Genomic DNA, 13382 nt, shown 5'->3' on the forward strand with positions numbered 1-13382 from the left:
GTGACCCTGTATGACAGAATAGAAATGCCCTGTAGGGTTTCCTAGGCTGCAGTCTTTACGGGAGCAGATCGCCAGGTCTTTTTTCACATGGAGTGGCTGGGTGGATTTGAACCACTAACCTTTCAATTAACAGTGACCACTTACCCATTGTGCCACCAGGGCTCCTCAAAAAGTCTCGAGAACTAACAAATGGGTAAGTGGCTTCCTTCTGCCTCGAACACTTATGTGGACATAAGAATTAGGTTTCTTCCCGGAGCCGCAGCTTTGAAAGAATGCTTCCAAACCCTGAGCTGCAGGCTGAGGTTGCTTTTCCTCCAGTCTGTGGGCAAACAAGGGCTCCGCTTCTTCCTTGCTGCCCGAACATCATCCCCAGCAACCACCCCCCCAACAAAACAGCAAAACTTATGCTGCAAAAATGACCTCTCTCCACCTGAATCTGGAGCGGGTAGGGGTGCATGGGCTGGGGTAGAGGAGGTACCTTCTTACCAAACCAAACCACACCAAGCCAACCACACAGCAGCCCGACGTGTCTGTCAAACCTGCACCTCCCTCATCTGTCTAAAGTTCCATCAGCATCTCACGTGGTCGAGCAGGAATGCCACAGAAAAATAAATCAGCGCCTAATGGCTTCAGAGAGCCGAGGGGGAACACAATTATGTGGCATCTGCATGCTGATCTACGAGGCTCGGAGCTCAAAGGAGCTCAAGAGCCCACTCCAAATTCCTGCAGTGATAAGGGCCTGGCTGCATTTAGCCAGGGCTGGGATAAAAGATTTTTTTATGATAATTATCTTAGTGAGGAACATTTTTGCATTTTCTTTCTATGCGATTCAGAGTTTAGCTGGGTGGGGGGAGGTAAAGATCTTGACAGGAGAGAGTATGAAAAGTCAAATATTTGATGTTGGACTATTATGTGTGGAAAGCAATTAGCTCACAAATGTTGGATAAATTATTAGGAAAATGTAGACCCTGGTTATTTAATATCGGGGGTTGATATTAGGAATCAAGATTTTAAAAACCTTTTGGCAGAATGGAGATTCATTACACAAACGAAATTTCCTAGTCAAGCACTCTGCTTAAGTTAAGTGGATTTATCTTTCCGAGTTCTCATGTGCTATCTAAGATTCATAGGTCTTTTTAACAATTATTTTAAGGGAAATGAGACCTTCCTCATGCTACCCAGCTCTCGGCAATTTATTTTTCTTTTCTCAACAGCCTAATTAAAACCAAACTTTAGAAGAAAGTACAGTTAGGACCAGGCTGGTAAAATTGTCCTCCTGTGGTGATTGCCTTTTGGACAACCCAGGGACACGGAGCTGCTGTTGACTAAAGGAAGGGCTCTAATTACTGGGGCCATGTTGGTTATTGAAAAGGTGAATCGAGGCAGAGTTCTCCGTGTCTGGTCTCGAAGTTTCCTGCTAACATCAACATCTAGCTCCCTGGCCGAGCTCAGGCCACTTCCTGACCATAGAATTCAAGTGACTCCTTAGAGAAACTTGTAGTTAATGGCATTAATTATTAAGCCATAGTATGTTTGGAGGGGAAGGGAAAGAAAGACAGGAAATAAAAAACCACCTCCCTCCTGTCTCTAGCGTGAGTACGGGCAGGAATCGTGAGCTCCGGAGACGGCTGGTGGGGGGTGGCTTTTCTGTTCACTTGTGAGGTCTTCCTCCAAGAAAAGAAGCTGGACCAGGAACCCCGGAACCATTTGCTCCGTGGCAACTTTTCCTTGGTGATTTAAAAACAACCCCAGGACCCCAAAGGTGACTGGACACAGCGCTTAACCACGTGGGTGAGGAAAATAAACCTGTGTTTTGGAAAAAATGAGCCTGTCTGGGATTCAAATTTCTCAGGCATCCTCTCAGACTTACTTGGGTGTGGAAGAACGAGGACAGAAACCTTGTCACATCTCCCATGTGGAGGGAAGGACAAATACCGAGGGGGAAGAAAATCGAGAGGGAAGAAAACTCAGAACACTTTTTGAGCACGGTTTGTGTTTGGAAGAGCTGCATTGCTTTCAGTACTTTTATGAGACCCCTCCATCAGATAAACTCCCCCCTAATGTTCCTCTGGAAACCTTAGTGGTGCAGTGGTTAAGTGCTATGGCTGCTAACCAAAAGGTCGGCAGTTCAAATCCACAGGTGCTCCTTGGAAACTCTATGGGGCAGTTCTACCCCGTCCTATAGGGTCGCTATGAGTTGGAATTGACTCGACAGCAACGGGTTTGGTTTTTTTGGTTTTAACGTTTCTCTTGGACTTGGTTTTAACTGCGGATGGGAATTACTTTCTTACATGAGGTGAGGCTAGTCGGGATACAGAGTTCTAGAAGTGTAAAGGCTCCCAAGCCATAGAACCTGCTTGGTGATTATTTTTTTTTTAAAGTACTGGGAAAAAGAAATGCTGCTGCTGATAATAATAATACAATTAAAAAAAAATACACCTGGAACTACAACACTGCAGAGAGCTAATTGCACACGGTATCAATTCAAGCCCGATCTTAAAACTCAGGACGCGGCTCAGATAACCCGAGGAAGGAGATGGGAAGCGGTTATGTGGAGTCGTTAAGAGGGTGGCTGTTTCCATGGGTAACAGTTGCGCGAAGCTAGGATACCAGCCCTCATTACGTGGCATGGAGGGATGAGGGGCTGGGGCACTCCCAGGTGTCTCTGGGGTGGCCTCTGCTCCCCTGTTGCGGGGGGCAGCCTCGGTGGGGGCTTACCATCCAGACTGGGCGGCACCGTCCCCAGGGAGTAGGCGCCTTCCTTCATGTGCACCAGTAGCTCCTCGCCTGGCTCAATGTCCTTAATGACTTTATAATAAATCTAGGATGAGAAAGCAGAGAGAACATGTTTAAGTGTCTGTGGTGGCGGCTGCTTGCACGCACTCAGCCCCGCACCCTGTCCACGCTGCTAATTGGAGAGGCTGACCCGCGGGCCACTTGACCAGTCTTTTAATTATTGCTAAGAAGTTCTCCTCTGGAACATCTACAGAATATGCTCTACAGGACTAAAGTCCTCTTCCAATTGTGTATGAACAGTTTTCGGGTATCTCTAAAGGGTTGCAACATTAAATAGGTGAGAATCGGTGTCTAAGTTCCCAACAATCAGGGTATGTTCCCACCTCCCCCCAACCCCGAAAAAAAAAAAAAAAACGGTTGTCATGGAGTCAATTCCAATTCATGGTGACCCCACGTGTTACAGTGTAGAACTGTTCCATAGGGTTTTCTTGGCTGTGATCTTTACAGAAGCAGATTGCCAGGCCTTTCTTCCATGGCACTGCTGGGTGAGTTTGCACTGCCAACCTTTAGGTTAGTAGTTGACTGAAAACCAATTGTGCCACCTAGAGATCTTCGGTATGTCCCATGGGGTATTAGAGAGAATGATTCTTTTCGTCACAAGTGGGGCCTGGGCTGATTCTTGAGTTTCTTTCATTCACGTGTATGTAAGTGAGACACTTTTCGCCTCTCTGAGTGGCCTCGGAGTCTGGATGGATTGTGAGTGAATTGAGACGTTTATAAAGGTGACCATGAGCTCATGCAGAGGCCTGGCACTTCAAGACACCACAGTGCAGAGGCCATCGGCAAGGGAAAGCAGAGGGGAGGTGCGTGCCCAGCAGCTGGCCAGGGGTCTCAAGATAAGGGACATCCCTGAAAACTGGGGGTAGGGGGTGGGGGGGTGGCGCTCAGGGTAGATTCTGCAGCTGGAGAACAGCCCTGAGGTCTCGGGGAACTAAATTTGGAATGTTTTGCTCAATGCTCCAAGCAGCACACTTCTGAATCATGTCAACTGTAGCGTGCCGACGTGTCTCCTGAAAAAGGAAAGCCTGCCTTGGAGAGCTGAAGTGGCGGCCAAGATTAAGAAAACTCTAGCAATTCAGAAAGGGGGCCATGGCAAGGGTCATCAGGGACGGAGACTGGGGAATGGACACTGTAGGCCTGGGGCATCTGGAAGAAAACTGCGCTTCCCTTGCCTCTGCCAGACCTTACCTCCGAGCCTCCTGCCCTCTATGGGGGCTGGGACCTCTGGATGGGGTCACTTATAGAGGTATCCCACTGCTCCTCACGTGAACAGGGATGACACCAGGGAATGGCATATCTTAATCCAGAAACGTTGGACAGGGATGCACTTCGCTTAGGCTGAGCCACGGCTTACTGCCCATTCCGGAATGTGAGTGATGAGCCCCACTGAGATAATAGGGACCAAGGGGCTTCCAGGACCTGCAGATGACCCCAGAGGCCTGGTTGGGAGGCTGAAGAAAGACCCAGGCCAGACCCATCAGCCTTGGGACCTCCAGGCGGCGGCTCCCCCAGATTCCTTTCTGGTTGAAAGGTTCTAAAGCACCACCTTGCTCATCCAGAGGGCCCGGGACAAGGACGGAATGTGCACAGCAGCCATGGATGGTGGAGGGCGGACATCGTCCATAAGAACAGGCTGGTAAAGACTGGGGAGGGAAGGGTTTCTGGACCGAGGCGAGCGGCAGTCCTCACTGTGGGGCGATGCTCTGGTTCCTCGCTCACAGGCCAGCCAGTTCCAGACCAGGCTTCCCAGCAGCAGCTGGCCCAGACTGCCAGGCCCACGTCTGCTTGCCTATGCCCCCACTCCTCCTCAGAGAAATATCTGCAGAGCCAACTTCCTGATGTCCGGTCAGACTCGTTTTCCCTGGTGCCCCGGAGGATGAGCCCTCACTGCTGTATCTCCCCAGTCTCCAACTTCATCACAAACTCTCAGTCCTGAGGAACCCCAGAAGACACCAATAACTCAAATGGACAGAGACAGACGGGGGGCCCTGTTGTGTCCCCAAAGGTGACTGGGGTATTATTCCAGGGCCCCCAGACAGCAGAGCTGCACAGAGTAGAAAAGTAGCCACATGCATACACATCTTATTAACGTGCAAAGTTCTTTCCACGTCAGTCGGGGGCGCTATTTTACTTGGCAATCATTCTCAGGCAAGCCGCTAAAATAATGACGAGATTTTAAAATGGAGAATAGAAACTTTACCATGTAACTTCTGCAACTCATCTCATTGGTATTAAGGTACTGGTTTTGTATCTTCTCCAAAAAAAATCACACAGTGGCCGAATCATTGTTTAAAAATATCAGACTTCAGCCATTGTATCTCAAGATTGGACCCACAGTACAGTGTGCGGAGAGGGGCGTCCAGCGCGGGGACGAAGCCGGGACAACTCCGCGGAAGAGGCACGATTGCACCAGCATCTGCGCAATGAGCCGACGCATCCAGCAAGCGCACATTTAATGCTGGGCTCTGGGTGCCGGCTAACCCAGGCGCCCGAGCATAGGGTGAGAAGGTGCAGGCGGGTTCCGCGGGGCAGCGCGGCTGCTCCTCTCCCGCAGTCCCGGTTAGAGGGCAATGCTGGCCGGGCCACCGCCGCCCGGCGTCCCGCGCGCCCTGGCCCGCGACCCCCGCCGACCCGCACGGCGCCCCGGGACGCAGAGGGCGGCTCTGACCTGGTCCCACGCGGCGCTCCGAGAGGCCGCCTCTTCCGCGGTAGCCGGGGCTACGCTGCGCTCGTGCTGGCAGGGCGGCGGGGGATGGAAGGGGCGCGGCTCGCCTCCCTCCTCCGCCCCCACGGGCTCACAACCCACCTCTCCCCCCGAAGGGTACCAGGAAGCCTGGGACCCTACACCCCCACCACGGCTGCTGGTACTACCTGGCGTCTCCCTCCCACCCTCCCAGGGCCGCCCAGACTCCGGGGAACCCCAGCCCCACACCTCGCTCCTGGGATCCACTCGAGGCTGCCCGGCTTCCCGGGTTCCTCCGCTCGCGCGCCCCCCGAAGGAAGTTCAGAAGGTCTTACGCGCGCACTGGGCCCCACAGGACGGCCGCACGGCCTGGGCGCTGGCGGGAGGCCGCCTGGACTTTGAGCTGCAGACGGTGACATTAATGGCTATTAGTGCTAATCGCAGGGCCGGGCCAGGAGCGGTGGGGGTGGCGGTGGCTGTGCGACCGACCCTCCACCCCGGGGAGAGGGGGAAGGTGACCAGAAACCGCTGCAGACTTCCCCAAACTCAGCCCGCCTGCCTTTGTCTTCGTAGGTCCACACGGTGAACCTGATCTGAAACACAAGCAAGAGTTTTCACACTTTCCAAATCGCACAAAAGGCCTTATTGCCCAGACGCGCACGGGCACAAGCCTCAGTCCCTGGTTCACGGGGTCTGGCGACTTCCCGGGACAAAGGCCGGGGCTCGGAGGGAGCTGGGCGGCAGGAACCGCCTTGGCCCTGTCTGCTGGTGGCAGAGGCGGTACAAATGGAGCATTTACTGTACTGCGCGGGCCCTTCCCAGCACGCTGTAATAAATTCTTAAAGCAGACCCCTAAACATTCCTTCAGCGGTTTCATTCTATGCCTCTCGGATCGGCCATATGCGGAGCTGGGCAAGCCAGCACGGAGGATAGGCTGGCATGAAGAGCTTCAGAAGTGGGGAGGGAGAAGTTTGCTCCTCAAGGAAAAAGAAGTCCCAAGTCTCTTTAGTCCTCCCTGGGTCTTCAGGGAGGCTGACCAGCCGCGGGAAAGGAAATAGAACCGGCATTTGTTTAGGTGACAGCATGGAAGTGCCCATGACTTTTTCTAAACAGTTGCATCCGCCACAGTAATTCAGTCATGCCTGAGTCCTTCGGTACTGTTGCATAGGCAAGGCTGAGCTGGAATTTTCTCTTTGGTTTACGGATCTGGGGGTGGGGAAGAGCTTAACAACAGCTGAGTTTACTAGCTCCAGTAAATGTCTGCTCTAAACGGCTTTAAAAAATAATGATGCCAAACAGGACTTGATCTGAAGTTAAGTCCTTGTTTCAACACTTCAGCTTCAATCTGTAATGACAATGCCTTTATTGAACAAGGCCGGCACCACCAAAAACAGGTCCTCAGAATTACAACTATCTTTCAAGTGACCTTGCCTATTTTCTTCCTCTTTTCTCTCTCTCCAAACACGGGCAGGCGGCTCCTTGTAGGTAAACGGGGTTCTGGGGCAAATAAATAATGGCCACTTTCTCAACAAAAGGCAGAGAAATTGCTGGAGAAAAGTTGGATTTAGCACAGGTCATATTCATTTAGACCCAGCTGTTTATGAAAATGAGCATCATCTACCCCCCCCCCAGCTGTTTCAAATGTACAAATATTTCAAATGTACAATAACTGTCAGCTCAGGATTTTTTTCTCTTAGAGCTCCTTAAGTTTTTTTTTTTTTAAATAGCAAATCGATTTCACAAAAAAAGATACTATTTTCAAATAATATAAAAACTTAAGTGCCACAATTTCCATACCTACTTCATCTTAGAAATTTATAATTTAAATTGGTGAAAAACTCCATCCCAATTTTACCGGGTAGAAATTGCTAGATTGTGGATGAAAAGTCAGACCATATGCTAAGGCCATTTCTCCCATTTCCCAGGGATAAATGATTTTCTCAAAAAATGCAGACGGGATCAAGCGGACCTCTGGGCTACTCTTTCCTCTTTGACCAGTTTGAGAAACTTTAAAGGAGTGTTTGAATAAAATAGATGAAATCTCTTTCAGCATGCTTATCTTAAAAAAAAAAAATCAATCTCTCTCCATCCTGGATTTCTGAATCCGATTGTGCTTGAATTGGTTAAGGCTCTGGCATGATGCAAGAGAGGCTTTTCTCACAAAAGGCTTGTATGCATCGAGCAGAATTTGAATTCCTCTAAATCAGTTACTGAAAAGCAAATTTTCCTAATGACCCGATCTGCAGGTCGGCCCGTCTGCCCAGAGAGGATGCTGGTCTGAGGATTTTCCTGGATGTTTCTTGTCTTCCAGGGCCCCTGAAAAGGCTAGGTAGGTGGCAATGCTGCCTTGTTGCTCATGGGTTTGGGGAGTCTCACTGTGTACCTTAATGACTTGCTGTCCCTAAACTGTGGGCCATCTCCCTCTAGAACAAGCTGGGGACACTCAGAACTCTCGATGTTTAAAAAAGAAACGGAGCGATGCTCCGGGGCCCAGCAGCGACTGTGTCCGAGGCCTGTATTTCTTTCTTTTGCTCCTGCTCCTTCCTCCGGTTGATCTGCTTGCCTGCTTTCTCAGAGCTGAGCAGGAGCAAGGGGACAGCAGCTCTGGGCTCGGCAGTGTCCGAAGGTTGCAGGGACAGGCAGGCAATTCCTTCCTCTGCTCTAGGGAGGAAAAGGCTACTTGCGGGCCTTGGGATTTGCCATGTTCCTCTCTTCACACAGGTGGCTGAAGTAGTGGGATTTGTGCCTTCATCGTCACATTTTATTGTTATATATTCTGGCACCTTCCCAGCAGCTCAAACATTTAAGACCTTTTATATACTTATCTTTTCCTTAGTTGCAAAGTTTGGATCTGGATATTATTTATGCATATATAAATTATCCGTCCACATTTAAATTGTCTTCATTGTTCTTAAATGGTTTCTTCCGATGAAGCGTTCCATTTGATAAAGAGGAAAAAGAATACAAATCCTGGCAAATGATTACAGCAGGTAATTTATTTTTTGTTTCTGGCCAAAATGAGGCTCCGTTTCCTCCGAAGAGAGGTCTGTACAATGCAGCCGTTTTCTGAATCACAACAAATTTGATAATATTTTGAAAGTCTTTTGTCAACGGGGTAGGAAACGTTAAAATGAATCCCCCTGCCCTTGCCCTCTTCATTTCAAAGGAAAAATGGTATCTAATTGTTGAAAGCCAACACTGAACCTGGCAAATTAATTTAAAGATTTTAAATTAAAAAATTGTGGGGGAACAAAAGCAAAGGGAGGAAGGAAGCGTGCTGGCAAAATGTGATGGCTGTCTGACGCCCCTCGTTGAAAATTCCAACCCGGGCAGATCACACGCCCCGACAGACAAGAGGGACCGACGTCGGGGCAAGGGAACGAAAGCAAAAGGAAAATGCCCTTGGTCCAAGCAGCACCAGGCTTTCATTAAAAGCCAGGGCTGGTTCTCAGGGGCTCGGGCTGCGTGGCTATCAGTCGGCTAATCTTCTAATAAAATGCCTTTGTGTATCGCACTCTGAGAAAGAGATTAGCCTTGTCTGCTTCCACTTTGGGGAGACCTGGCCCCTCGTGTGCAGCTTAGTACACTCCGGCTGGAGCTCCTGTGGCCTGCTGGTGGCCGGCCCAAGCTTCCCTTCTATTCTTCCCCTGGAATTGCTGGTGTCCTTGGGCTTCTCCTGATGCCCAGCCACCCAGAAGGGCTGGGTGGGCTGGGCTGATTTCGGCTGTGTTTCACGGGCCCAGCTGGCCTTCTGGAAGTGCGCTGGGGGCCTGGAGCCTGGAGTCTGGCTCCCCAACATATGTATGTGACTGCAGCCTCATCTCACACAGTCCCCCGCCCTCCCGGCCACTTGACATCCTGCACCAACATTCTCTCCCTATTGAGGCAATGTTTAAAAAAAAAAAGAGCCGTGCCGTGAATAGGCCTCTTCCCACCTCTGCTTCCTCCTGGGGCACTTTCTTCCCCAGCTCTTGTTTTCTTTCTGAACATTAAAACAAATTCAGGAATAGGCCCTGCTTGTGCCTCCAGAAATGTTTTCAACCAACTGGGTCGCTCGTAATTGTGGGAGAAAGAACCATCCAGGGGTGATGCAAATGTCTTGACTTTTCCAAAAAGAGGAGTGGGAGCTGAAGGGGGGGTAGTTAAGGGGGAGAGGCAGTGTCGCCAGGAGGGGAGGGGTTGGGCCACCCAGAGGGAATTGAGATCCCCAGTGGGCTTGGCTCTGCTTTCCAGTTCACGCTGAGATGACAAAGTAAACGAAAGGCCATATCTTAGCACCCCAGGGGTGACTTCAGAAATGCTCAGTTGTCCTGACCACCCCCAGAAGTCTGGGAGAAAGGCTCTGTCTCTTGGTGTCGGCTGCGGGCATTTTGTTCCCATAGGCCACTGGCCCCAGGCCTTTGGTGCTCCAGGAGCAGGAGGACACGCACAGTGTGAAGGCCGGGTGCCCTCAGCCTTGGACCATTTATGGCCTCTTCACGAGTACAATGACCACAGGCCCCTTTCAGATGACAGGGCCAGAATCCACGAGGAAATTCATGACCACATGTGGCCTCTGCTGCCACTCAGCTCCCCCTTCCTGCACCCCAAGGCTGAAGGCAAAAGGGGCATCAGGGTGACGAAGTGGTCACTGCTCCCCCGAGGCCCCCTGAGGCAGGGGACTCATGGTGCCTCAGGAGAGAACACTCACTGCACAGACGAACACAGGAGCCAGGCCAGTGAGCACCTCCCCTCAGTCCTGCAGCAGAGGGGACGTCACCGGTTCTCCAGAAGCAGTGATGGGCGAGTGGTGAGGAGCCCCTTGGCCAGTCCTGGGTGGGGAGGAGGGGCAGGGGACCTCTGTGCTGGTGCCTCCGACAGCCCCAAAACCCGGCCCACCGGGCACCCTTTGGCCGGCGGCCTCAGGAGGTGGCTCATTGGAGCGAGTCTTCTGGGGAACTCGGTGAACACACGCTGACCCTTCCGAGCCCCAGAGTCCACTTTTTCTCACATCTGACTCTCCTCTCCCTCCTTCCAGATCTTCATACTTCTTCTGCACTGAGGCAGGGGTCTCAGGGCATGTGGGTGGGAATGTGGTCAGAGATCTGAGTAGGCTCCTGGGGGATCGAGGCATGGCCAATGGTCAGGTCTACCTGTGAGCACTGCAGTGCCCAGCTTCCTGGGCTCCCCAAGCACCCCAAGACATGGCTGGAAACTCTAGGCTGCACGGAGCTACCCAGGAGGGGTGTGAGGACCAAGTCCACCTCCAGACCCCAGAGCACAGAGCTGCAGGGGTGTGTGGCTGTGTGCACCCCCAGAGCACAGAGCTGTGGGGGTGTGGGGGCCGTGTCCACACCCAGAGCACAGAGCTATGGGGGGTGTGGGGGCTATATCCACCCCTACAGCACAGAGCCACGGGAGTGTGGGGGCCGTGTCCACACCCAGACCACAGAGCTATGGGGGTGTGGGGGCTATATCCACCCCTAGAGCACAGAGCCACGGGAGTGTGGGGGCCATGTCCACTCCCAGACCCTGTCTGTTATGTGACCCCCTGCAGCCAGTGGACACTGGGAAGAGCCCAGGATGGGCTGAGGGAGACCCCACTGTCCCAGATCTCCCCTGTTCATTTGTCCTGGGACCGTCTGGAGGCCAGACACCCACATTTACAGGATTCCTGACGCCACTAGCAGAAGGCTTAGAAGGAAAACTGAGCCAGGTCCCCACTTGCTTGCCAGCCTGAGCTCCCAGTTCAGTTCTGCCCTCCGCCTGCCAGGGGGCGCATCTTCCCTGATGGCTGTGGCTTCAAGAACTTTCTCTTCAGAAAGCTGGGGTCCTCTCCTGCCTGTCTCCTTTCTTCTCGGGAAATTAGGGCTAAGATCACGTGTCTTGAGCTTCAAGACGGTTCACACTTTGCTGAAGGAAGTCACTTCCCTGCTGAAGACTCTTTGGCAAACTGGAAACAGTTTATGGAGCTCAGCTAGGGATTCCTTCCCTTCAGCGTCCATTTGGTATCTGGAGGTCGTGTGTGTGTGTGTGAGCGTGTGTGTGTGTGTGTGTGTGTGTGTGTGTGAGAGAGAGAGAGAGAGAGAGGCAGACACAGAGAGAGACAAAGGGTAAGACAGAGAAAGATAAAGAGAGGTAAAGATATTGTTCACTTATGTGTGTGTAAAAGAGAGAGAGAAAAAAGAGAGTGAGAGAGACACACACAGAAAAAGGGAGGGAGAGACAGCGATGGAGGGACAGAGACAAGATATTGTTCACTTATTTGCTGTGAGAGAGAGACAGAGATATTGCTTACTTGTGTGTGTGTGAAAGAGTGAGAGACAGGAGCGAGATTGTTCACATGTGTGTTTGTGAGTATGTGTGAGAGAGTAAGATTATTTACGTTTGTGTGTGAGTGTCCACAAGGGCCACGGAATCCTGGCAGAAATTCTTGGGATCATGGGAAATTTGAGAAATCTCTTAATATAATGCAATGTTTCCTTCTCAAAGAGAAGCTTGTCTTCAAAAATCTTTGTTTTATTATCGATATTTCAGGGAACGTTTTTATTTTAGCTACTCATAGGGTCAAAATGTCACTGGCATTTGGCAGCGACTTGCCTCTCTGTGGTTGGGACCAGTGAGCAGAAACACTTCCAGCTGGGTTGGAATTGACTTGACCTCCATTTTTTTTTTTTGGAGACTGTTTAAAAAATAGTTTAAAATCTAGCACATCCCTTTCAAAGTTATTTTTAAAAGTCATTTATTCCATCAGCAAATACTTATTGAGGGTCCATGTGCTTCTGAGAGCCGTTTTTCATATTATTAAAAGAGTTTAAGAATTATTATTATTATTAGTCAAAGGAAAAATACATCCCACAAATTGCTGATTTCTTTTGATGTTTGAAATTCCCAGTTGAGACTTTGGAACCAGCAGCCGGATACCTGAGGGTGTCCTCAGCCAGTCCTCCCTGGCCGACTCAGCCAGCCTCTTCATGCCCACCATTGGTGCCTGCTCACCAGGATTTTTGAAGGTTCGCTGCCACACGGCTTATTAAACTTGGAGGCGAGCTTTGCAGGGGCCATCAGACGGATAGATCCTTCTCTATGGGCCTTAAATCCAATTCTCCTTCACTCAAATTTCATTTTCATCTGGAAGAAGGAAAAGCTTTTTTAACATTTGCGTTTAATTTTTACGATGATCCTTTTTGCTTATTTCTGCATGGTTGTTGTTATTGTTGGGTGTCATTGCGTCAATTCCAACTCACGTTGTTGTCAGGTGCCATCAAATTGGTTCCAACTCATAGCAACCCTATGTACAACAGAGTGAAATACCACCCAGTCCTGCCCCATTCTCACAATCCTTGTCACGCTTGAGCCCATTGCTGCAGCCACTGTGCCAATCCATCTCATTGAGGGTCTTCCTCTTTTCTGCTGACCCTCTACTTTACCAAGCATGATGTCCTTGTCCAGGGACTGGTCCTTCCTGACAACCTGTATAAAGTATGTGAAACAAAGTCTCTCCATCCTTGCTTCTAAGGAGCACTCTGGCTGTACTTCTTCCAAGACAGATTTGTTCGTTCTTTCGGCAGTCCATGGTATACTCAATATTCTTCACCAACACCACAATTCAAAGGCATCAATTCTTCTTCTGTCTTCCTTATTCATTGTCCAGCTTTCACATGCATATGAGGCAATTGAAAACACTATGGCTTGGGTCAGGCACACCTTAGTCTTCAAGGTGACATCTTTGCTTTTTAACACTTTGAAGAGGTCTTTTGCAGCAGATTTGCCCAATGCAAAACGTCTTTTGATTTCTTGACTGCTGCTTCCATGAGTGTTAATCGTGGATCCAAGTAAAATGAAATCCTTGACAACTTCAGTCTTTTCTCTGTTTATCATGATGTTGCTTATTGGTCCAGTTGTGAGGATTTTTGTTTTCTTT

General features: G+C 50.3%; 1 protein-coding gene across 1 annotated transcript in view; it reads right to left on the reverse strand.

The window, feature by feature from the left end:
• Window positions 1-13382, reverse strand: part of PRDM16 (PR/SET domain 16) — a 448451-nt gene that overhangs the window by 47314 nt on the left and 387755 nt on the right. The window contains exon 5 of the mRNA XM_004384316.1: window positions 2719-2821. Within this exon, the coding sequence (XP_004384373.1) occupies window positions 2719-2821 (103 nt within the window). The remainder of the gene's footprint in view (window positions 1-2718; window positions 2822-13382) is intronic.

The sequence above is a fragment of the Trichechus manatus genome, unplaced genomic scaffold, assembly GCF_000243295.1.
Source record: "Trichechus manatus latirostris isolate Lorelei unplaced genomic scaffold, TriManLat1.0 scaffold00122, whole genome shotgun sequence".
NCBI classification, from domain to species: Eukaryota; Metazoa; Chordata; class Mammalia; order Sirenia; family Trichechidae; genus Trichechus; species Trichechus manatus.